General features: G+C 41.4%; 1 protein-coding gene across 1 annotated transcript in view; it reads left to right on the plus strand.

The window, feature by feature from the left end:
• Positions 1-23808, plus strand: part of fibcd1b (fibrinogen C domain containing 1b) — a 596411-nt gene that overhangs the window by 438937 nt on the left and 133666 nt on the right. Inside the window, exon 6 of the mRNA XM_060912640.1 lies at positions 8238-8334. Within this exon, the coding sequence (XP_060768623.1) occupies positions 8238-8334 (97 nt within the window). The remainder of the gene's footprint in view (positions 1-8237; positions 8335-23808) is intronic.

Consider the following 23808-nt stretch of genomic DNA (forward strand, 5'->3'; position numbering starts at 1 on the left):
ACATTAAAAACCTTGATTTATTTTAACCTTTGTGTCCTTGCACTGATTGAAGGGTCCTGCCGAGAGCCGGCCAGCCTCTCATGATATCACAGTACCTTTAACTTTTCCAGCCTCTTATTGCCCCTGTCCCAACTTTTTTGAGATGTGTTGCTGTCATGGAATTTCAAATGAGCCAATATTTGGCATGAAATTTCAAAATGTCTCACTTTCGACATTTGATATGTTGTCTGTTCTATTGTGAATACAATATCAGTTTTTGAGACTTGTAAATTATTGCATTCCATTTTTATTTACAATTTGTACTTTGTCCCAACTTTTTTGGAATCGGGGTTGTAGTTACTAAACTTGTATACAACGCCCATTCCAAAAAAGTTGGGACAAGGTACAAATTGTTTATTGAATATTTCCAGAGAACATTATCTGTGAACACAATTCACCATGCCATCCACCGTTGCCAGCTAAAACTCTATAGTTCAAAGAAGAAGCCGTACCTAAACATGATCCAGAAGCACAGACATCTTCTCTGGGCCAAGGCTCATTTAAAATGGACTGTGGCAAAGTGGAAAACTGTTCTGTGGTCAGACGAATCAAAATTTGAAGTTCTTTATGGAAATCAGGGACGCCGTGTCATTCGGACTAAAGAGGAGAAGGACGACCCAAGTTGTAATCAGCACTCAGTTCAGAAGCCTGCATCTCTGATGGTATGGGGTTGCATTAGTGCGTGTGGCATGGGCAGCTTACACATCTGGAAAGACACCATCAATGCTGAAAGGTATATCCAGGTTCTAAAGCAACATATGCTCCCATCCAGATGACATCTCTTTTCAGGAAAGACCTTGCATTTTCCAACATGACAATGCCAAACCACATACTGCATCAATTACAGCATCATGGCTGCGTAGAAGAAGGGTCCAGGTACTGAACTGGCCAGCCTGCAGTCCAGATCTTTTCACCCATAGAAAACATTTGGCGCATCATAAAATGGAAGATACGACAAAAAAGACCTAAGACAGTTGAGCAACTAGAATCCTACATTAAACAAGAATGGGTTAACATTCCTATCCCTAAACTCGAGCAACTTGTCTCCTCAGTCCCCAGATGTTTATAGGCTGTTGTAAAGAGAAAAGGGGATGTCTCACAGTGGTAAACATGGCCTTGTCACAACTTTTTTGAGATGTGGTGTTGTCATGAAATTTTAAAATCACCTAATTTTTCTCTTTAAATGATGCATTTCCTCAGTTTAAACATTTGATATATCATCTATGTTCTATTCTGAATAAAATATGGAATTTTGAAACTTTCACATCATTGCATTCCATTTTTATTTACAATTTGTACTTTGTCCCAACTTTTTTGGAATCAGGGTTGTGGGACAAATTAAATGATTTATTGATTCAAGTGAGTCCTTGAAGTTGTTAAATAGACTTGGATCATTTGAATTAATGGCTGCATGTCTTTGGACTGTGGGGGAAACCAGAGCACCCAGAGGAAACCCACACAGGCACAGGGAGAACATGCAAATTCCATACAGAAAGGCCCTCATTGGCCACTGGGTTCAAACCCAGGACCTTCTTGCTGTAATGTGACAGTGCTAACCACTACACCACCATGCCACCCTACAAGTGAACCAACAAATGCCAATTTGGACCTAGTGTATTCTGTTTAGGAATAATAAAAAAAGAAGGCGCCTTTCTGTGTGGAGTTTGCATGTTCTCCCTGTGTCTGCATGGGTTTCCTCTGGGTGCTCTGGTTTCCCCCACAGTCCAAAGACATGCAGGCTAACTGGTGGCTCTAAATTAACTGTAGGTGTGAGTGTTAATGGTTGTTTGTCTCTGTGTCAGCCCGGCCATTATTTGGCGACTTATCCAGGGTGTATCTTGCCCATAGTCAGCTGGGATAGGCTCCAGCTTGCCTGCAACCCTGCACAGGTTAAGTGGTAATGGATAGATGGCTGCAAGCATTTTGAGAACCAATGGTTATTTCCCACAACTGCCAGTAGAGAGTTGTATTAATAATCATCATCAAATTGATCTTCAGTAATCACTTTATTTTTGGTATGCTCATGGAATATCCAACTTGAGTAATGCATGGGTCACAAAACTGGAAAATTCACCTATGGGCAATTTAGAGTGACCAATTCCCCTACATGCATGCTTTTGGACAGTAGTAGGAAAACTAAGAACCCAGAAAAAACACACAGATATGGAGAGTACTTGTGAAACACCTCACCAACAATAACCCAAGCTAAAGACTCAACCTGGGACCCTGGTACTGTGAGGCAGCAACACTGTCAACTGTGCCACCATGCTGCCCAAGATATATTATAGATTCACATTAATTTATTTTACTTAACAGTTCCAGGGCGGCACGGTGGTATAGTGGTTAGCACTGTTGGCTCACAGCAAGAAGGTCCTGGGTTCAAGCCCAGTGGCCAGTGAGGGCTTTTCTGTGTGGAGTTTGCATGTTCTCCCTGTGTGGGTTTCCTCTAGGTGCTCCAGTTTCCTCCACAGTTCAAAGACATGCAGGTTAGGCAAATTGGTGGTGCTAAATTGACCTTAAGTGTGAATGGCTGTTTGTGTCAGCCCTGCAATGACCTGGTGACTTGTCCAGGGTGTACCCTGTGCCTCTTGCTCATAGTCAGCTAGGAAATGCTCCAGTTTGCCTTTGACCCTGTACAGGATAAGTGGCTACAGATAATGGCTGGATAATAGTTCCAGTTACTAACAATTTTATGATCACATATGCATTAGAATAAGCATCAGAACCAGTTAGTAAGGATGGCCAAGTTCCATTACCTATTGATTAGGATTTAGGAGCTGCAATGAAGTTTATACATATCCACTTACAGTCAAAGTAAAAAGTTTGTGAACCCCTTGGAATTTTCTACACTTATGTCTAATTCCCATATAAAACATGGTCATATCTTCATCTAAGTCACAATAATGAACAAAGACAGTCTCCTACAACTAAAGATGCACAGATTTTCAAAGAATGTTTGACCATATTGAATAAATCATTCAAACTGTGAAACTGAAGGTTGGAAAAAGTGAACCCTAAGCTAATGACTTTTTAAAAAGCTCATTGCAGTCAGAATTTAGCATACCTGGGTTCCATTTAATGAAACAAGTTCAGGGGTGTGGCCTAGAATTACTTTGATTGATAAAAAACTGAAAAGTTTGAGTTTGAACTTTTGACAGGAAGCATATCCAGATGGGAATCATGCCTCGCACAGAAGAGCTATCTGAAGACCTAAGATCAAGAATTGTTAACTTACATTAGGCTGGAAAGGGTTATAAAGTCATCTCAAAGGTTTTAGGTATTCATTAGTCTACTGTCAGGCAAGCTGTCTATAAATTGAGACGATTAGGTATTGTGGCTATTCTGCCTAGAAGGGGGCGCCCCACCAAGATGACCCCAAGAGCACAATGCAAAATTATTAATGAGGTAAAGAAGAACCCTGGTGAGACAGCGAAAGACTTGAAGAGGTCATTAGAACTGGCTAACATCTCTGTTCATGATTCATGAATATGCAAAACATTGAACAAGAAAGGAGTCCATGGCAGGACACCAAGAAGGAAGCCACTGCTGTCAAAAAAGAACACTGCTGCATGCCTGAATTTTGCAAAAGAGCACCTGGACACTCCACAATGGTACTGGGAAAATGGTTTGTGGAGTGATGAAACCAAAATTGAACTATTTGGGAGGAACAAGCAGAACTCCATTTGGCATTAAAAGGACACTGCATATCAACATCAAAACATTATCCCAACAGTAAAGTATGGTGGAGGGAACATCATGATTTGGGCCTGCTTTGCTGCATCAGGGCCTGGACAGCTTGCCATATTTGAGGGGAAAATTAATTCCAAAATTTATCAACAAATTCTCCAGGATAATGTGAGGGTGTCTGTCCGTCAACTGAAGCTCAGAAGAGGCTGGGTGATGCAACAGGACAATCACCCCAAACATTGCAGCAAATCCACAGCACAATGGTTTCAGAAGAACAAAATCCGCCTTTTGGAGTGGCCTAGTCAGAGCCCAGATCTCAATCCTATTGAGATGCTGTGGAATGACTTGAAGACAGCCATACACAGAAGACAACCCAAGAATATGGAAGAGTTAAGGCAGTTCTGCAGGGAAGAATGGGCTAAAATTCCCCCTGCACGATGTGCAGGTCTGATCTGCAGTTACAGGAAGTGCCTGGTTGAGGTTACTGCTGCAAAAGGAGGGTCAACCAGTTATTAAATCCAAAGGTTCACTTACTTTTTCCACCACTATTGTGAATGTTGAATGCATTTGTCTAATAAAGTCATGAAAAAGTAGAATTTTTTTTTTTTTTTATGTTATTGGCTTAAAGGTGCCCTTCCACCAAAAACGTTTAATACTGTCTCTTTTTGAAATACCGTAGTTCACTGAGTTGCATATGCATGCTGCATGTGAAAATGTAATTCTACTCCCATTCCCTGTATTAGCTTATGAAAGAAAATAGTCGGAAAAACGAGCGGATCAGAAAAAGCCATACGAAGTGTCACTTCGAAAATTAGTATTCATGGTCTCGCCCACCTTGGCTTGCGACCGCCCACGGGAAGAAAGCGCGAGGAGAGATAGTAGAGCCCATCTCATCAGTAGCTTATGAAGAGCACCTAACAGCAAGTTGAAAACATGTCTGAACAAGTTCTTGCCTGTGTTATTTAACGAAGAGGACCTAACAGCAAGCTGAAACCATGTCTGGACATGGTTGGAATTTATCTTTGGAACACCACTAGCGAAGTATAATGCAACATTAGTACTGTGTTCTGATCATTTCAACCACAGTGACTTTTCAAACGTCGGTGCCTTCAGTAGTGGTTTTGCTTCGAGGTTGTTTTTAATACCTGGATCTGTAGTCAAGATGATCGACCACCAGCTCACAAGCTGTAAGTAAAACATGAACTTTTTGTTCGAAGGTTTTTGTTACAAAATAGCATGTTCATATTCTCCACGTTAGCATGCATGACATGGTCACAAGCTAGGCAGGGATGAGAGTTTTCCGCTTTTCGGCGGATTTCCGCTTTTTCTGAGTAAAAAACAGCCTTTTTATATTATGCCAAATCCGTTGAGAATTTTTTTTTTTTTAATTAATTTCGGGGGGTTGGGGTATGTTCCTTCATGCTGTTCAAACTTTATTAACTCCAATGATGTTTACACATTATTTGTAAGTCGCCATCTTTAGTCTCGTTTAAATCTTGTTGAATGATATAAAATTCGTGTTATCTACTGTAGGAAGACTCTGTGGTGGGTGGAGCACAGAAGCACGGCAGGCCAGAACTGAGTTCTCAAAAACTCTTTATTTTAGCTTTTCAGATTTTACTTAACACTCTCCCAGTCACACGCGCGCGCACACAAGCATTCTGGTTGGGGAGAGAGCTCCCTTCCTCTGCTCTCCCTCTCCTCTTATAGGGCACGGTCATTGGGGAAGACACAAACGCACGTTAATTCCCGTCAGGTGCAGTGATTCTGCCACTTACCTTCCCTGACTCTGCCCTCCATTCACAGACCGCCGCTCAGCCATGCCCCTGCTGCCACATCTACATTGTTATTGGTCAAAACATCGATGTCGAGACCATAATAGCCAATCGAAACAGTTTTTACAGACACCCACATCCACTTGTTCTGACCCACTGGAGGTAGCGTCACAGTGCTGTTAACCAATCAGAGGTAACACGTTTACATGTTATGAATATTAATGATTAATCCTGTCGTTCTCTCCCCACCCACTCCTCCACCAAACTAGAACAGCCTGAAACAGGAGAACCACAGCATTTTTTTTCACCAAAACCGGCTCACAGGGCATTCATTCATACTAGAGACCACCGCACAATTAATGAAAAAAACGATGCAAGGGGACCTTTAAGCTCATTGTGTATACCAGTACCTGTGACTTGGATGAAGATCAGATCACTTATTACCAATTCATGCAGAAAACCAGATCATTTCAAAGGGTTCACATACTTTTTACTTTGACTGTATCCTCCCACAATATAGGTGAAAATTGCAAGTGAAAATATGTTAAACAGAGGCCAATTTATCTAATATTTCTTATGAGGTTATCAGTAGGGCGGCACGGTGGTGTAGTGGTTAGCGCTGTCGCCTCACAGCAATAAGGTCCTGGGTTCGAGCCCCGGGGCCGGCGAGGGCCTTTCTGTGTGGAGTTTGCATGTTCTCCCTGTGTCCGCGTGGGTTTCCTCCGGGTGCTCCGGTTTCCCCCACAGTCCAAAGACATGCAGGTTAGGTTGACTGGTGACTCTAAATTGACCATAGATGTGAGTGTGAATGGTTGTCTGTGTCTGTGTCAGCCCTGTGATGACCTGGCGACTTGTCCAGGGTGTACCCCGCCTTTCACCCGTAGTCAGCTGGGATAGGCTCCAGCTTGCCTGCGACCCTGTAGAAGGATAAAGTGGCTAGAGATAATGAGATGAGATGAGGTTATCAGTAAAATGTAATATTGTTCAGCCTGTTTTGACACTTCAAGCATTAAATTTGCTTATTTTATGAGCAAATAATTTTTCTTCCTTCTAAAGCTAAGTATTTTTTAAATAGAAATGTCAATAGTACAAGACTATTTCAAGCTTAAAATTTGCCCAAAAATGTCTAGAAATAAGTATAATAAAGTGTTTTCTTATCTTATAGGAAATTCTAGATAATTGTGACTATATTCAACATTTTCAATTGCTAAGATATCGTTTTTTGTGTCATAATCTCACATCTTAGCACATGTTATCACGAACAGATTTTATCCATTACTGCTGGAATGGCAGAAATAAGATGGCTCTTTGGTTTTGTTATAGCTGATAGTGTTGCTTTTATATATGATTGTAATAGTTTTATTGCTGCATTTATTGTCTGTATAATATACACTGTATATTGTGTGCGTAAACTTATAAAGCAACGATCTTGAGAGGAATAACAGTGCCCTCAAAAGAAGTGAATTAATAGAAAAATATCCATAATTTATACATTACATCTAATTTGTGGGGTGGCACGTTGGTGTAGTGGTTAGCGCTGTTAGCAAAGAGATCCGGGTTCAAGTCCCGTGGCCGGCGAGGGCCTTTCTCTGTGGAGTTTGCATATTCTCCCTGTGTCCATGTGGGTTTCCCCCACAGTCCAAAGACATGCAGGTTAGGTTAACTGGTGACTCTAAATTGACTGTAGGTGTGAATGGTTGTCTGTGTCTGTGTCAGCCCTGTGATGACCTGGCGACTTGTCCAGGGTGTACCCCGCCTTTTGCCTGTAGTTAGCTGGGATAGGCTCCAGCTTGCCTGCGACCCTGTAGAACAGGATAAAGCGGTTAGAGATGATATGAGATCTAATTTGTGTAAAGTACATTTCACTATATTTGGACCAAATATAAGTATTATGCCCTTTTTAATGCTAATATTCTCAAAAGACTATTGCACTTAAGTAGCTCCATTATTTAACTGCTTTGGGACTCATATGAGCAAAGAAATAAAGTGCATGTTCTTTTCAAGATTATTAGCATAGTTTTTAGTCTGTTCCAATTTTGAGAGCTGGTTTTAATTGGTCTCTTGTTTCCTTCTAATCCGGTACATAAATTGATACCTGTGCAATTTCATGTCAATGAGAGATGTCTCTTGTTCCAAGAAGAATTTACAGGTCATGTGGCTGGGGACTTTTGGTTAAAAATCTCTGGTTAAGCAAGTGATCTCAGCAATTTCAGAGCTTTTAATGAAGGATAGATGGATGAAACTGACTAAACTTTGCTAAATTCTGATACAAGGTGGAAGGCAGGGTTCGGGTGAATGAAATATGTACAAATATAGGAATCAAAATAGTCAGTTCTAAATTTGGTAAATATAATTTGCAAGAAGTCGTCACTAAGCCAAACCCTTACTATCCTTAACACTTTAGAGTTCACGAAGGCATCAGACTTGGCCTCTGTGTACTGTCTTGCACCTGGAGATAAGAAAAACTACATTTTTCTCTCACATCTGGACTTTTGGTTCATGGAGCACACAAGACCTGAGTAATTCTATTTATGCCTGGTCTATACCATTCACACATTAGGTCTTTTTGTTCAGTTAAGCTTACAAAACTACTGTATTTTAATGGTTGAGTTACATATTAATAAACTTAACTATTTGCTATATTAATTTACAAAAGTTCAGTTGTTAAAAAGTGTTGGCTAGTTACACTAATTTGTACGGTAACTTATCAAGCCTGATCTGTCCTCCACCCCCCAGGTGATTCAGCGCAGAGAGGATGGATCTGTGAATTTTTTTAGGGACTGGGACTCTTACAAAGAGGGATTTGGCAAGATCACAGGAGAACACTGGCTTGGTAAGTGTGTGAGTTATTGTGTGTGTACACACACTTTCACATTGTAATAAAAAAAGAAAAGAAAATCTCTGAGCAGAACTCTTCTCTTTACTTTTGAGTTAGTGTTTGTGGTGAATGACTCACATATGAATTGGATGAAAGGGTTCATTACTTTACCAATTATGAATTACCAATTCATCATTGCCAGTGGAAACCATAGAAAAAAAGTGGAGTGCTCTTTCACTTTGTTTCCTCAGTTCATTCCTTTCTGTCTGTGTTCCACTTGTTTCGCTGCTTTATTCACCCTATATGTCATTGAAAATAGTACAAAGACAACATATCAAATAATAAAACTGATATTTTTTAAAATATATGCTTATTTTGAATTTGATACCAGCCACACGTTTCAAAAAGGTTGGGACAGCGAAAATAAAAAACTGAAAAAGTTATACTAAAAGAAAACTAATTTGGTTAATTGGCAGCAGGTCAGTCAGATGATCGGGTATAAAGCAAGCATCCCAGAGAGGCTGAGTCTCTCAGACAAAGATGGGGAGGGGTTCACTGCTCTATGAAAGACTGCATGGGCAAACAGTGCAACAATTTAAGAATTGTATTTCAATTTAAAAATTACAAAGAATTTGGGGACCACATCATCTATGGTACATATCATTAAAAGATTCAGAGAATCTGGATAAATCTCTGTATGCAAGAGACAAGGCTGAAAACTGCAATTGGATGCCTGTGATCTTCAGGCCATCAGGTGACACAACCATATATAAACAATATCCAGAAAACACCGCCACCTTCTCTGGGCCTGAGCTCTTTTAAGATGGACTGAAGCAAAGTGGAAAATTGTCCCGAGGTCTGACAAATCAAAAGTAGAAATTCTTTAGAAATCATGGACACCATGTCCTCCAGGCTAAAAAGGAGAGGGACCATCCAGCTTGTTATCGGTGCACAGTTCAAAAGCTAGCATCTGTGATGGTATGAGGGTGCATTAGTGCACGTAACATGATAGCTTATACATTTGGGAAGGCATCATTAGTGCTGAATGATTACACACATGATGCCAGCCAGACAAAGTCTTTCAGGGAATGCCTTCCTTCTTTCAGCAAGACAAGGCCTTTCTGCACATAGTAAGAGAGGCTGGATGCTAAACTGGCTTGCTTGCAGTCCAAACCTGTCTCCCATTTAAAACATTTGGTGCATTATGAAGTGCAAAATACTATACGACAAAGGAGACCCCAAACTGTTGAGCAACTGAAAGTGTAGCTCAAGTAAGAATGGGGCAACATTTCTCTTTCAAAACTATAGCAATTAGTCTCCCCGGTGCCACATGTTTAAAGAGTTGTTAAAAGTAGAGGTGATGCAACATAGTGGTACATACGGTATGCCTCTGTCCCAACTTTTCTGAAGTGTTGCTGACATCAAATTCAAAAGGAGCATATATTCCACCCCCCCCAAAAAAAAGTTGCCTTTGTACAATTTTTCAATGAAATATAAGGTTTCCATGATTCGCAAATCATTGCTTTTATTTATAGGTTACACAGCAAATGAACTTTTTTGGAATTGGGGTTGCGTGCGCATAACCTGAACTTTGCAGTTGAAGTGCTGTAATCAAGCTCTTAACCTTGCTGAGAAATTTAAACAGGATCCTTGAACTCATGTCTTTGTGTATGTGAATGTGTGTTCGTGCATGAGTGAAAAATGGTAAACCTTTATACTGTACTGGCATAAACTCAGTGAAGAATGGCAGAAAGATATGGTGGTATGACAGTGAAGAAAGGGAAAAGGTTTCTCAGCTTACTGAGGGTTCAGAGGGCATAATAAGCTAAAGGATTTGGTTCAGAATGATTCAGTTTTATTATTTATGGCTTTCTGAACATGATTGAGTATTGCTTCGTTGAGATAACTGCCTTCATAAATTATATAACTGGACTTTGAGTACAAAGATTAAATAATTTTGTATAGGGATCAGCAGTACAATGTATTAAACCATGCAGATATAGGTCAAGAGCATCAATTAATGTACATAAACATCAGAATCAGAGAAAATATGATCTCTGTAGCATGGTTGTTGGTGCCAGATGGGCTGGTTTGAGGGTTTCAGAAATTGCTGATCTCCTGGGATTTTGACACACAAGTCTCTTGACTTTGCACAGCATGGTACAAAAAACAGAGCATCCTGCAGAGGGACTGCAGGCTGAAACACCTTGTTGATGACAGATCTAAAGAGAATGACTAGACTCATACTGTAAGCACAACTGTGGTAAGCCAAAAAAAAAAAGGCTTTGAACACACAGCAAACCTTGAAGTAAATGAGCTACAGCAGGAGAGGACCACATCAGTTTCCACTCCTGTCAGCCCAAACAGGAATATGAGATCATCATGGGCATGGATTCACAGAAACTGGTTGGGGGGGAATTGTTTGTTTTGTTTTTGTTTTGTTTTTGTTTTGTTTGTTTGTTTGTTTTTGTTTTTCCTTCTCTCAGCTGACCAGTTTGGGTGTTGTATAGTTATTGTTTGTTTTTTTTCTTTTTTATCAGACATCTAGTTTTTAGGTTTGTTTACCTGACATGTTTCGACGTACGACTGTTGTCTTCCTCAGAGTGTCACTGGATGTTATTGGTGACACATCTTTTATCAGCTGATGTTTCCGAAGGCGTGGCCTTCCTGTCTGGTTTGACAGGTCGGTCACGCCTTCTACTGTCTGTTCGTCCCCTGCAAGATGGCACTCCAGGTATGGGAGAGCATGTATGCTCCCTCATCCCGGTTGATGGTCCTCGGACTTCGCTTACGGATCTCCATGGCCTCCCTGATCCAGCGCTGATGTTTATTATCTTCTGTGTGGATGACTCTGGCACTCCCCCAGTCCATAATGTGATTTTCCCTTTTGCAGTGATCTGTTATGGCTGACTTATAATTTTCCTGTTGTGCCTTTTCTTTTATTGTTCGGGTTTGTCTTGTAGCTGTCTCCTTTTCGCACTCTTTCTTATGTTCATTTTTTCTTGTGTTGAACCTCCTTCCTGTCTCCCCGATGTAAGTTTTATTGCGTAATTGGCATGGAATCTCATATATGGTGTTGCATTTGTTTTCCGGATGTATTCTGTCTTTGGGATGAACTAGGATCTGACGGAGTGTTGTGTATGGTTTGACAGGTGTGTTAATGTTGTGTTTCCTCATTGCTCTTTGAATGCATTCCGTTATTCCCCTGATGTATGGTAATGTCACTACTCCCCTGTGTTCTTGTTTGTTGGTTTGTTTTTTCTCTTTCTTCTGTGTTTTATTGTTCTTAACCTGTTCCGCCCCTTTTGATATTGCCCATTGTGGATATTGACATGCCTTCAGTGCGTGTTGTATATAGGCACAACAGGAAAATGATAAGTCAGCCATAACAGATCACTGCAAAAGGGAAAATCACATTATGGACTGGGGGAATGCCAGAGTCATCCGCACAGAAGATAATAAACATCAGCGCTGGATCAGGGAGGCCATGGAGATCCGTAAGCAAAGTCCGAGGACCATCAACCGGGATAAGGGAGCATACATGCTCTCCCATACCTGGAGTGCCATCTTGCAGGGGACGAACAGACAGTAGAAGGCGTGACTGACCTGTCAAACCAGACAGGAAGGCCACGCCTTCGGAAACATCAGCTGATAAAAGATGCGTCACCAATAACATCCGGTGACACTCTGAGGAAGACAACAGTCGTATGTCGAAACATGTCAGGTAAACAAACCTAAAAACTAGATGTCTGATAAAAAAAAAAGAAAAAAAAACCTAACTATATTTAATATATGACATAATGAACGTAATTGAAAGAGTTTGGGTGTCTGTGCCCATAATAGCCTCAGATTCCTGTTCTTGGCTTCATTCCGATGTGAACATCAGCTCTTGATCTGCATTTTATGCATTCCGCTGTTGTCACATGATTGGCTGATTGAATACCCGCATAAATGACCAAGTATCCAAGTGTTCCTATTAAAGTGGACAGTGAGTATAGCTCAATGCACATATTTCTTTTCTTTGCAATAGCTCAAATACATAGGAATTATTTTTCCTATCTCTGATCAGTAGAAGTGGGCAGTGGTGGTAGTAATGCTTTGCCAAGTAAGCTACAAACTCCATTCAAAAACCAACCACTCAAAATCCCTCCATCTATTATCTATACCACTTATTCAGAGTCATGGGGAAAGTTGGAACCAACCCCAGCTGACTTCAGGTGAAAGGTGGGGTACACTCTGGACAAATTGCAAATCTATTGCAGGGCTAACACACAGTGCGTTTACATGCACATCCAAATCGAGCTACTGTCGGTAATCGAGCTAAGGGTCCCAGCAGGGGTGCCAGAGAAATCCAATCCTACATGCACACAAGGAAATCGAGCTATTGTGTGAGGTACATTGTGCACCTGAGCCACAGGTGGCGCTACATGCCCCATCGTGTTGGTACACTTCCAGTTGTCATCATGAAGAGCTATTCAAGAGTATAAACAAAGTTATCAGTTCCGTTTCACAAGAAGAACGACGACGAGGACAGCAACATCGAGATATATATATATATATATATATATATATATATATATATATATATATATATATATTTCAATTCCTTAAGCTGAATGAGCATGAACTCTATCTCCTCATTGCTCCAGAAGTGCACGTTTCTACTACTGTTGTCATGCCGACTGAGGCTGTTGTGTTTCCTGCTTGTGGTCTCGTCACTCGTCACTTCCGGAAGGGGCAGTGCTGAAGTAAGTAGCTCGACTACGTAGCTCGATAGGGTTTACATGCACTAAGTAGCTCGGCTACAATCGCATAATCTAGGTCGCGTAGCTCGATTACGAGAAATCCAGTTCGGTTCGATTTCAGCCGAGCTAAGGTGTTTCCATGGCATTTAGAACTTCGATTTCAGTCGAGCTACGGCAGAAATTTTATTTTCTCTATGTGCATGTAAACGCACTGACAGACAAACAATTCACACCTCTGGGCAATTTAGAGTAACCAGTTGACCTAATCTGCATGTCTTGGGACTGTGTGAGGAAACCGTAGCAAACCCATGCAGACACTGGGAGAGCATGCAAAGTCCACACAGAAAGGCTCCAGTTGGCCAAGAGGTTTGAACCCAGAACCTTCTTGCTGTGAGGTGACCGGGTCAACCGTGTCATCACCATGTTGCCCCAATTGAACTCCCATTGTAACACTCTCGAGGCTCTTGGGAAATGAGGGGATGGGAGACATGCTTGCAACAGAAGGTGGATTTATCTTTTCATTGAACTTCAGTTTTATGTGACTAATTCACTTTGCACACACATGGTGCTGGATTGCCCAGCTCTCTCTCTGCTTACTGGCTTCCCTGCAAGTACACAGGAAACACACAAAATGCCAGTAATCAGACACCGGTGAAACTCATCACATTACCTGCTGGTTGTACCTGACTCTTTACCACCCACAACTGACACTTGGTCACACCCCAACTGTCACATATCCCCACTACCTGTCTTGGGCAGGTCGCAGTTGTTGCCATCTTGTCAATTTGGGGACGTACCTGCCCATGACCCAAGTGGAAGTCCAGATACTGTAATTCCACCTGCCTAATTGCACATTTCTTTGGGTTTACTGCGAGTCCCGCACACCTCATCAATCTGAGGTCAGTCCTCAGATGTTGCACATGCTGCTGCCAATCATTACTGTAAATGATTATATAATCTAAATAAGGAGTGGAATAAGCATTGTGCAGGTGAAGGATTCTGTCCATGATACACTGAAATTATTGCTAGGGCCCCAAACAGAAGTGTGACAAACTGGTGAAACCCAAACAGATTGGAAAAGGCCATTTCCAGTCCATAGACTGTCCGTGGACAGTTTCTTTCCTTCAGCTGAGATGTCATGGCCTAAGAAGTGAACCTCTTGTTTAACAAACTGCAATTTGGACAAACCATGCTTTATGACCTTCCTTGGCTAGGTGTTGAAGCAGTGCTATGATGTCATTTTCACATTGGTCTCTAGATGGTGCACAAACCATCAAATAGTCAACATCTTGGAGTAAGGCGGAGCCTGGAGTGAGTACAAATGAGTCCAGGCCCTGTTTGAGCATTTGGTTATAAATGGTGGGTGACTCAATACCCTTGGCACAAACGTGTGAAGGTGTAGGGCTTGCCATCAAATGTAAATGCAAACCAGTATTGACTGTACTGGCATGCTGAAAAATGCATTCACTGGGTCCACTACTGAAAACCATCTGCTATCAGGTGGCACTTGACCTAGAATAATGTAGGGGTTCGGAACATCTTGTGCATGCTGTCTGACAGCTGCGTTTACTGCTTGTAAGTCTTGTACAAAATGGCACTCATCAGGTTGGGGAGGTTTTCTGACTTTACAGGACTGTGCACTGGTGAGTCCGGGCAAGGTACAATTACTCCTGCCTGCAACAGAGACTCAAAGACAGGCCTAACACCTTCTATGGTCTCTGGCTTTAGTGGGTACGGTGTCTGTCTAGGTCTAAAATCTGACTTGGGCATTATCACAACCGGTTCAGCATGCTTCATTAAACCCACATCGTGTTTACCTGTGGCCCAGAACGCTGGTGGAACCTCTACCAGCCTAGGATGGACTTGGGCTGGGGAGATGTCTCCTGAAACACTTGCAAAAGCCCCCACTAAGCACATGGAGAGCTCTACACTGTGCTGTACATGTACTAGCATAGAGAGGTTGTTTAAAAGACATCCTTTTCTGGATTATAAAATACAGAAGGATCTGTTGTCCTAACCCAATCAGAGGCTTTCTTACTCACACACCCTTGAAGCCAACCTCCCAACTCCTTCCATGGGACTGACTTTGGTTTGGCTAAAGAAATGTGGGGTGTGGATGATGGGACATCAAACAGCTCCTTTTGGCAGCACCTAGGGAATTTGGTTGTGCCCTCCAATTGAATCCAGCCACAAATGTCTGTGCAGTGCTGTAATTCAACAGAACATGCACAATATTCTTTTGACCAGTATAACTCTAAGGTGAATATGTTCTTGCTCACAGGTGTCTTTAAACCATACTCCCTCATATGCAGCATATGCTCCATAGTCAACATGTGCTACAACTCATGTGCTTGCTGCACAAGGTATTGAGTTTAGTTAAAGTGTCTGGACAGAGCTTCCACTCATACATAAACAGGGAGTTTTTGTTCATGTAAAACAGACATCAAAGTGGTATTTTCACTGTAATGCCCTCTGGGGATGATGTAAGAACCAAGCCAAACTTGCACATTAAATCTTGCCCAAGTAAATTAACTGGGCAGGAAGAGGAGATCATGAATGAGTGCTCTACTTCCTGTCCATCTTCATCCTGACATGACAGGTTGAGATCTTTTCTACAACTGAATGGCCTGTTGCCCCAATTGTGCAAATTGATCGAGAACTTGGTTCAAATGGTAAATGAAATTCTCCCTGTTTAATGACTGAATGGGTAGCTCCTGAATCTACCAGGAAATTAAATTTCTTTCCCCATATTGTCAATGGTATGCACGGAAGCTTGGTGAATGGGAAGGCTGAATATTTAAGGAAAGATAAATTTATCACCTTGCTGCGTTTGCAGGTCATGTAGCTGTCTAATGTTGTCTGCGCGATTAGGCTGGGGTGCATGTTCCTGTATAATGTGAACTGCCTGATTGGTTTTGTGTTACCTCCTCTGTTCTCAGCTGCTTCTCCATCCCTCTCCCCTGCCCATCAGTCAGCTTTGCCATACACCCTCTCACAAAGTGTCCCATCTTCCCACAGTTGTAACACACCAGATCAGATCTGTTAACTCTTCTTTTGCCTGTTCCTCTATCAGGTTTACAGTCTAGGCCCATCTTGGCCATAAGTCTCAGTGCATGTGTAGTAGGTCTGAATACTCTGCAAAAGATCAACAGCTGTTCCCCAAACTTCCTTCCTCCCACTTCACGGACATTAGGGAGGTGTGTCATACTTTCTTTGATATCTGTCAGGAGTCCATGGATGGTGAACCAGCATAGGCCCATCTGTCCCTGCCAATTCCACCATCGGCATGTTCAATGCCTCCTCGCCATCATCCTCTGGATGTGAGCCTGCTGCGTGTTCTTTAGCTTTTCTGCATTTCCTTGTCATCAGTGGCGATGGCTTGCTCTGACGAGGTGTTGTGGGGCAGTCCTTGTATCTGGGTGGTGGACCTGTGACCTCTGACAGGTTTGGCTAGAGTGGGCGCTGTGCGGACTGGGGCTCCTCCCTCTACTACTGGTGGTGTTGTAACAGGAAGTGTTGGGTCATTCTCATCTGGTTGTGATAGCTGTCGTCTCGGCAGGACAGAGTTGAGGTCAGGATCAGCCTGCAACTTAACACTGAGAAACAGATGAAGATCCTGCCTGCCGTTTTTCTCTCTTATGTGCCTCACTCTGACACTCTCCAAACGCTTTCCAGTTAGCTAAAAATACCTCACTTTTTTTTTGTCTAATTCATCCTTTTCTTGTCAAGCCTTTTTTTTTTTTTTTTTTTTAAGCCTTCCAACTGCCTCATACTAAAACTTCCCTTTTCAGGAAACCTGCATTCTTTTACCCAGATATCAAACTGTGCTAGAGAGTCTTCCCTATAGCTAACTCTCATGAATGTTATGTTAGGACTATAATATGAACAACCAGAGTGCCTTATCGTGTGCTGTGTTGTGTCTTCGGTGCCTTTGTTATGGCGCAAACCCATTTTACTTCAAACTTACTTAACTCTTTGTGACAGAGGGAAAACTCATTACAACTGTATGCATAGAATAATGAAATAAAACTTAGATTCACGGTATATAAAACTTGCACTACCCACACTGCATTAAAAATAGAAATATACACACGTGCATGCGTGCAAGAGATCTCTGTTGCACATGCTCTCTCACACACAACCTTGCAATTTTGTAAACTTTAAAGAAGGTCAAACATAATTTGTGGTTCCTACCTATTTAATGGTGGACTGCAGAGTTTCCCACCTCTGGACAGCAAAGGGTGCACCGCCTCTTCTCTGAAGAATGAGGTTTGAGGATGGATGTTTCTCCACGAGCATCCTTTGGTCCGTTAGCCACCCAGAAGACCACAGAAGTCGTGCAGCCCACCCAGGGGGCACCAAGATTTGTCGTGGAAAAAAAAATGACAAAAACACCAACACCAGTCTTGTCCTTTTGCAAGAGAAAGGTTTCTTGCAGAAATGGACAAGTGATGAGGGTTTGCCACACCTCTCACACTAATATATATCACACACACACAAACTTTACTAGATAAAAAGGAGACATTACATCTTCGCATTACATCATTGCAATTGCATGCCCTGATCACGCGCTGGGAGTGTGATCAGCTCTAAAGCGGATTGGATCTCGTCTAATCACTGTCTCGTACGCACATCTGCTACGTGCTACGCACATCTGCTACGTGCTACGTACATCTGCTACACACGTAAGGAGCATGATAAGATAGACATGTTTCAGTGCAGAATGTTCTCTAGTCAGTCCTTGAAGAGGCAACACTCAAAAGACGAAAATTACAAAAAAAAAAACTAAAACACTAAAATATTAACAAAGTCTCTACAGGTTCTTATGCTGAAATGCAGTGTTTTCCTTTCTCCAAGGCAAGTTTATTTATAGTGCATTTCATACACAGTGGCAGTTCAATGTGCTTTACAGAGGTAAAGGCAAAACAGTAAAGAATAGAAAATACAATTACATAAAATAAAGGGGAAGAAGAGAGAAAAATAAAAATATAAGAATTAAACAATAGTAGAAATAAAATAATAAAATGAAGTAAAAGTTCAGTAAAAAACAGCAGAATAAAATGGAATAAAAGTTAAGTTTAAAACATGCAGAGACTGTAAAAGTTAAGTAAAGTTTAAAACATGTAAAGATGATGATATTTATCAGTTAGCAGAAAGCATCTGAAAACAGCTTGGTCTTTAGTCTAGATTTGAAGCTGCCAACAGCAGGAGCATTTTTGATGTCCTGTGGGAGTTGGTTCCATAGCTGTGCTGCATAGTAGCTAAAAGCTGCTTCACCACACTTTGTTTTAACAACAGGTTTTACCAGTAAATTTTGCTGCTGCAATCTGGTAGATCTGATTGGGTTAGGCCGCTGCAACATATCAGAGAGGTAATTGGGCCCTGTACCATTTAGAGATTTGTACACCAGCAGCAATGCTTTAAAGTCAATTCTGTAGCTTACTGGAAGCCAGTGAAGGGACCTTAGAATTGGAGTAACATGCTCTGTTCTTTTTGTTCATGTGAGCACCCTAGCTGCTGCATTTTGAATCACCTGAAGTTGTTTTATGGTCTTTTTTGGCAGGCCTGTGAAAAGGCCATTGCAGTAGTCATCCCTACTAGAGATGAAGGCATGTACAAGTTTTTCCAGATCATTTTTTGACATAAGTCCTCTTAGTTTGGAAATGTTTTTTAGGTGATAAAATGCCGATTTAGTGATTGCTTTCATGTGACTGTCAAAGTTTAGCTCGTTGTCAATGAAAACACCAAGATTTTTAACCATATCTTTTGTTTTAATCCCCTTTGTGTCAAGAATAGTGGTAATCCTGAGTCTTTCATTTTTTTTCCCCAAATAGAATTACTTCTGTTTTATCTGTGTTCAGCTGAAGAAAATTTTGTGACATCCAGTTGTTGATTTGGTCGATACACTGGTAGAGACATTCAAGGGGGGGCATAATCATTAGGTGATACAGCAAAATAAATTTGGGTGTCATCTGCATAGCAGTGATACAAAATTGAGTTGTTCTTGATAATTTGTCCAAGTGGGAGCATATAAAGGTTGAATTGTAATGGTCCAAGGATTGACCTCTGGGGGACACCACAGGTCAAGGACATTGATGTTGAGGTACAATTTCCCATGGTAACAAAGAAGCTTCTATCTCTTAAGTATGATTTTAACCAAGTGATAACTTTACCAGTCAACCCAACGCAGTGTTCAAGTCGATATAGCAGTGTTGTGATCAACAGTGTCAAAAGCTACACTGAGGTCCAGTAACACCAGGACCGATGAGAAACATAACACTTCTCATTTAAACTAAAAAGTTTACTCTACATCTATCATAGTCTGATCTTCACAACATGTGTTGGTGGAAGTTTATCATGGCATGAACAAAGATTTCTGAGGACCTTAGAAAAAATGTTGATACTCATCAGGCTGGAAAAGGTTACAAAACCATTTCTAAAGAGTTTGGACTCCACCAATCCACAGTCAGACAGATTGTGTATAAATGGAGGAAATTCAAGACCATTGTTACCCTCCCCAGGAGTGGCCGACCAACAAAGATCACTCCAAGAGCAAGGTGTGTAATAGTCAGTGAGGTTACAAAGGACCCCAGGGTAACTTCTAAGCAACTGAAGGCCTCTCTCACATTGGCTAATGTTAATGTTCATGAGTCCACCATCAGGAGAACACTGGACAACAATGGTGTGCATGGCAGGGTTGCAAGGAGAAAGCCACTGCTCTCCAAAAAGAACATTGCCGCTCAGCTGCAGTTTGCTAAAGATCATGTGGACAAGCCAGAAGGCTATTGTTTTGTGGACAGAGGAGACCAAAATAGAACATTTTGGTTTAAATGAGAAGTGCTATGTCTGGAGAAAGGAAAACAGTGCATTTCAGCATAAGAATCTTATCCCATCTGCGAAACATGGTGGTGGTACTATCATTGTTTGGGCCTGTTTTGCTGCATCTGGGTCAGGACAGCTTGCCAAAATTGATGGAACAATGAATTCTAAATTATACCAGCAAATTCTAAAGGAAAATGTCAGGACATCTGTCCATGAACTGAATCTCAAGAGAAGGTGGGTCATGCAGCAAGACAATGACCCTAAGCACACAAGTCGTTCTACCAAAGAATGGTTAAAGAAGAATAAAGTTAATGTTTTGGAATGGCCAAGTTAAAGTCCTGACCTTAATCCAATCGAAATGTTGTGGAAGGACCTGAAGTGAGCAGTTCATGTGAGGAAACCCACCAACATCCCAGAGTTGAAGCTGTTCTGTCCAGAGGAATAGGCTAAAATTCCTCCAAGCCAGTGTGCAGGACTGATCAACAGTTACCAGAAACGTTTAATTGCAGTTATTGCTGCACAAGGGGGTCGCGCCAGATACTGAAAGCAAAGGTTCACATACTTTTGCCACGCACAGATAATAGTGGATAATTTCTCAATAAATAAATGACCAAGTATAATATTTGTCTCATTTGTTTAACTGGGTTTGCTTTATCTACTTCTAAGATTTGTGAAAATCTGATGTTTTAGGTCATATTTATGCAGAAATCTAGAAAATTCTGAAGGGTTCACAAACTTTCAAGCACTACTATAGAGGGTCTCACCTCAATTTTCCCAAATGATATCCAAGGGGCCATGTGGCTTGCGACCATACAATAATTCAAATGAGGAGAAAGCTATGGAGGCTTGCGGGACCTCTCACAAAGCAAATAAGAGGGGCTTGAACCATTTGTCCCAATTTTTGGTGTTGTCCTACATGGACTTATAAATGATGTTTTTAAAGTGCGAGTCTTTTGAAAATGACATCACCCCTGGAAATTGTACCTTATAAAACTAGACATGTTAAAGTTTACTGTCTAAATTGTATTTTAAAAAAAGACCGGGAACATGTTCTATCTAATTGGTAAAGTTTGGCTCTGAGTCCGCCATTACATGAATGCATTCCTGGTAATTTACTGTTAATTCAAAGGAAGTGATGTCATATGCGAAATGCTTGAAGGATCATGTCATTTGTGGCTTTGTCTGCTTTGCAAAGTGTAGCACGTTTAATGATTTATTTAATTCCACAACAAAACTAAAACCAAAGCATGCCTCCTAAGAGGTGCGTTGTTCAAGGCTGTTCAAGTGTAGCAGATAAAAAAAAAAAAAAAACACCACACACACACACACACACACACACACACACACACACTTGATTCATTATAGCCCAAAGTTGGCAGGACACTTATGGAATAATGAATGGGTTCAGTTTGTATGGACAAAGAGGTAACGGCAAGCCGACAGGACGGTTTGGCATCTGTTCCATACATTTTGAATATCAATTTGTGAGACAGTTTTTGTTTTCGGGGCGGCACGGTGGTGTAGTGGTTAGCGCTGTCGCCTCACAGCAAGAAGGTCCGGGTTCGAGCCCCGTGGCCAGCGAGGGCCTTTCTGTGCGGAGTTTGCATGTTCTCCCCGTGTCCGCGTGGGTTTCCTCTGGGTGCTCTGGTTTCCCCCACAGTCCAAAGACATGCAGGTTAGGTTAACTGGTGACTCTAAATTGACTGTAGGTGTGAATGTGAGTGTGAATGGTTGTCTATGTGTCAGCCCTGTGATGACCTGGCGACTTGTCCAGGGTGTACCCCGCCTTTCGCCCATAGTCAGCTGGGATAGGCTCCAGCTTGCCTGCGACCCTGTAGAACAGGATAAAGCGGCTAGAGATAATGAGATGAGATGAGTTTTTGTTTTCGGCAGTATTTGACGGAAGATGGATGTGTTAATAGTAGCTGAAGACACCGTATTAATTGAACGGTGGGCATTTTGCTCACATTGAGAGAATCTTTCAGAGCCTACAAATACAAAAAACCTGATGAGTTAGTTGAGAGAGATAACAGGATTGCGTGTCCATTCATTTGATATTGAAATCATGTTAGATGCAATATAACCGCGCACGTTTCACTGGACAAAAAGGCAACGAGAAAATTCAGACATACACAGGGAAGTTTATCACAGTGATTAAATTACATTTATCTCGTAATGGCCTTTTCCTTTGCACCAATTCCATGATTATTGTAGGGACGTTGCCTTTGAAATTAACAGATTCAATTCACAAAGTTGGCGCTCTGTAAAGGGACACCGCAAGATCATATTAAGAACACACGCCATTGCAGAGAAGAGTAGAGTGTGTGGACACAAAAAGCGGCAGTTGCGCATACAGTGGTGCTTGAAAGTTTGTGAACCCTTTAGAATTTTCTATACATTTCTGCATAAATTACCTAAAACATCAGATTTTCAAACAAGTCCTAAAAGTAAATAAAGAGAACCCAGTTAAACAAATGAGAAATATTAGACTTGGTCATTTATTTATTGAGGAAAAAATATCCAATATTATATATTGGAGTGGCAAAAGTATGTGAACCTTTGCTTTCAGTATCTGGTATGACCCCCTTGTGCAGCAATAACTGCAACTAAACATTTCCAGTAACTGTTGATCAGTCCTGCACACCGCCTTGGAGGAATTTTAGCCCATTCCTCCATACAGAACAGCTTCAACTCTGGGATGTTGGTGGGATTCCTCACATGAACTGCTCGCTTCAGGTCCTTCCACAACATTTCGTTTGGATTAAGGTCAAGACTTTGACTTGGCCATTCCAAAACATTAACTTTATTCTTCTTTAACCATTCTTTGGTAGAACAACTTGTGTGCTTAGGGTCGTTGTCTTGCTGCATGACCCACCTTCTCTTGAGATTAAGTTCTTGGACAGATCTCCTAATATTTTCCTTTAAAATTTGCTGGTATAATTCAGAATTCATTGTTCCATCAATGATGGCAAGCTGTCCTGACCCAGATGCAGCAAAACAGGCCCAAACCATGATACTACCACCATGTTTCACAGATGGGATAAGGTTCTTATGCTGGAATGCAGTGTCTTCATTTCTCCAAACATAACGCTTCTTATTTAAACCAAAAAGTTCCATTTTGGTCTCATCCATCCACAAAATATTTTCCCCAATAGCCTTCTGGCTTGTCCATGTGATCTTTAGCAAACTGCAGACATACAGCAATGTTCTTTTTGGAGAGCAGTGGCTTTCTCCTTGCAACCCTGCCATGTACACCATTGTTGTTCAATGTTCTGATGGTGGACTCATGAACATTAGCCAATGTGAGAGAGGCCTTCAGTTGCTTAGAAGTTACCTTTGTGCCCTGGCTGACTATTACACACCTTGCTCTTGGAGTGATGTTTGTTGGTTGACCCCTCCTGGGGAGGGTAACAATGGTCTTGAATTTCCTCCATTTGTACACTAATCTGTCTGACTGGATTGGTGGAATCTAAACTCTTTAGAGATGGCTTTGTAACCTTTTCCAGCCTGAGGGGCATCAACAGTGCTTTTTCTGAGGTCCTCAGAAATCTCCTTTGTTCGTGCCATGATCCACTTCCACAAACATGTGTTGTGAAGATCAGATTTTGATAGATCCCTGTTCTTTAAATAAAACAGGGTGCCCACTTACACCCGATTGTCATCCTATTGATTGACAACACGACCAATTTCACCTTCAATTTAACTTCTAATCCTAGAGGTTCACATACTTTTGCCACTCACAGATACAGTATGTAATCTTGGATCATTTTCCTCAGTAAATAAGTGACCAAGTATAATATTTGTCTCATTTGTTTAACTGGGTTCTCTTTATCTACTTTTAGGACTTTGAAAATCTGATGTTTTAGGTCATATTTATGCAGAAATTTAGAAAATTCTAAAGGGGTCACAAACTTTCAAACAC

Source organism: Neoarius graeffei, chromosome 28 (assembly GCF_027579695.1).
Source record: "Neoarius graeffei isolate fNeoGra1 chromosome 28, fNeoGra1.pri, whole genome shotgun sequence".
Lineage (NCBI taxonomy): Eukaryota > Metazoa > Chordata > Actinopteri > Siluriformes > Ariidae > Neoarius > Neoarius graeffei.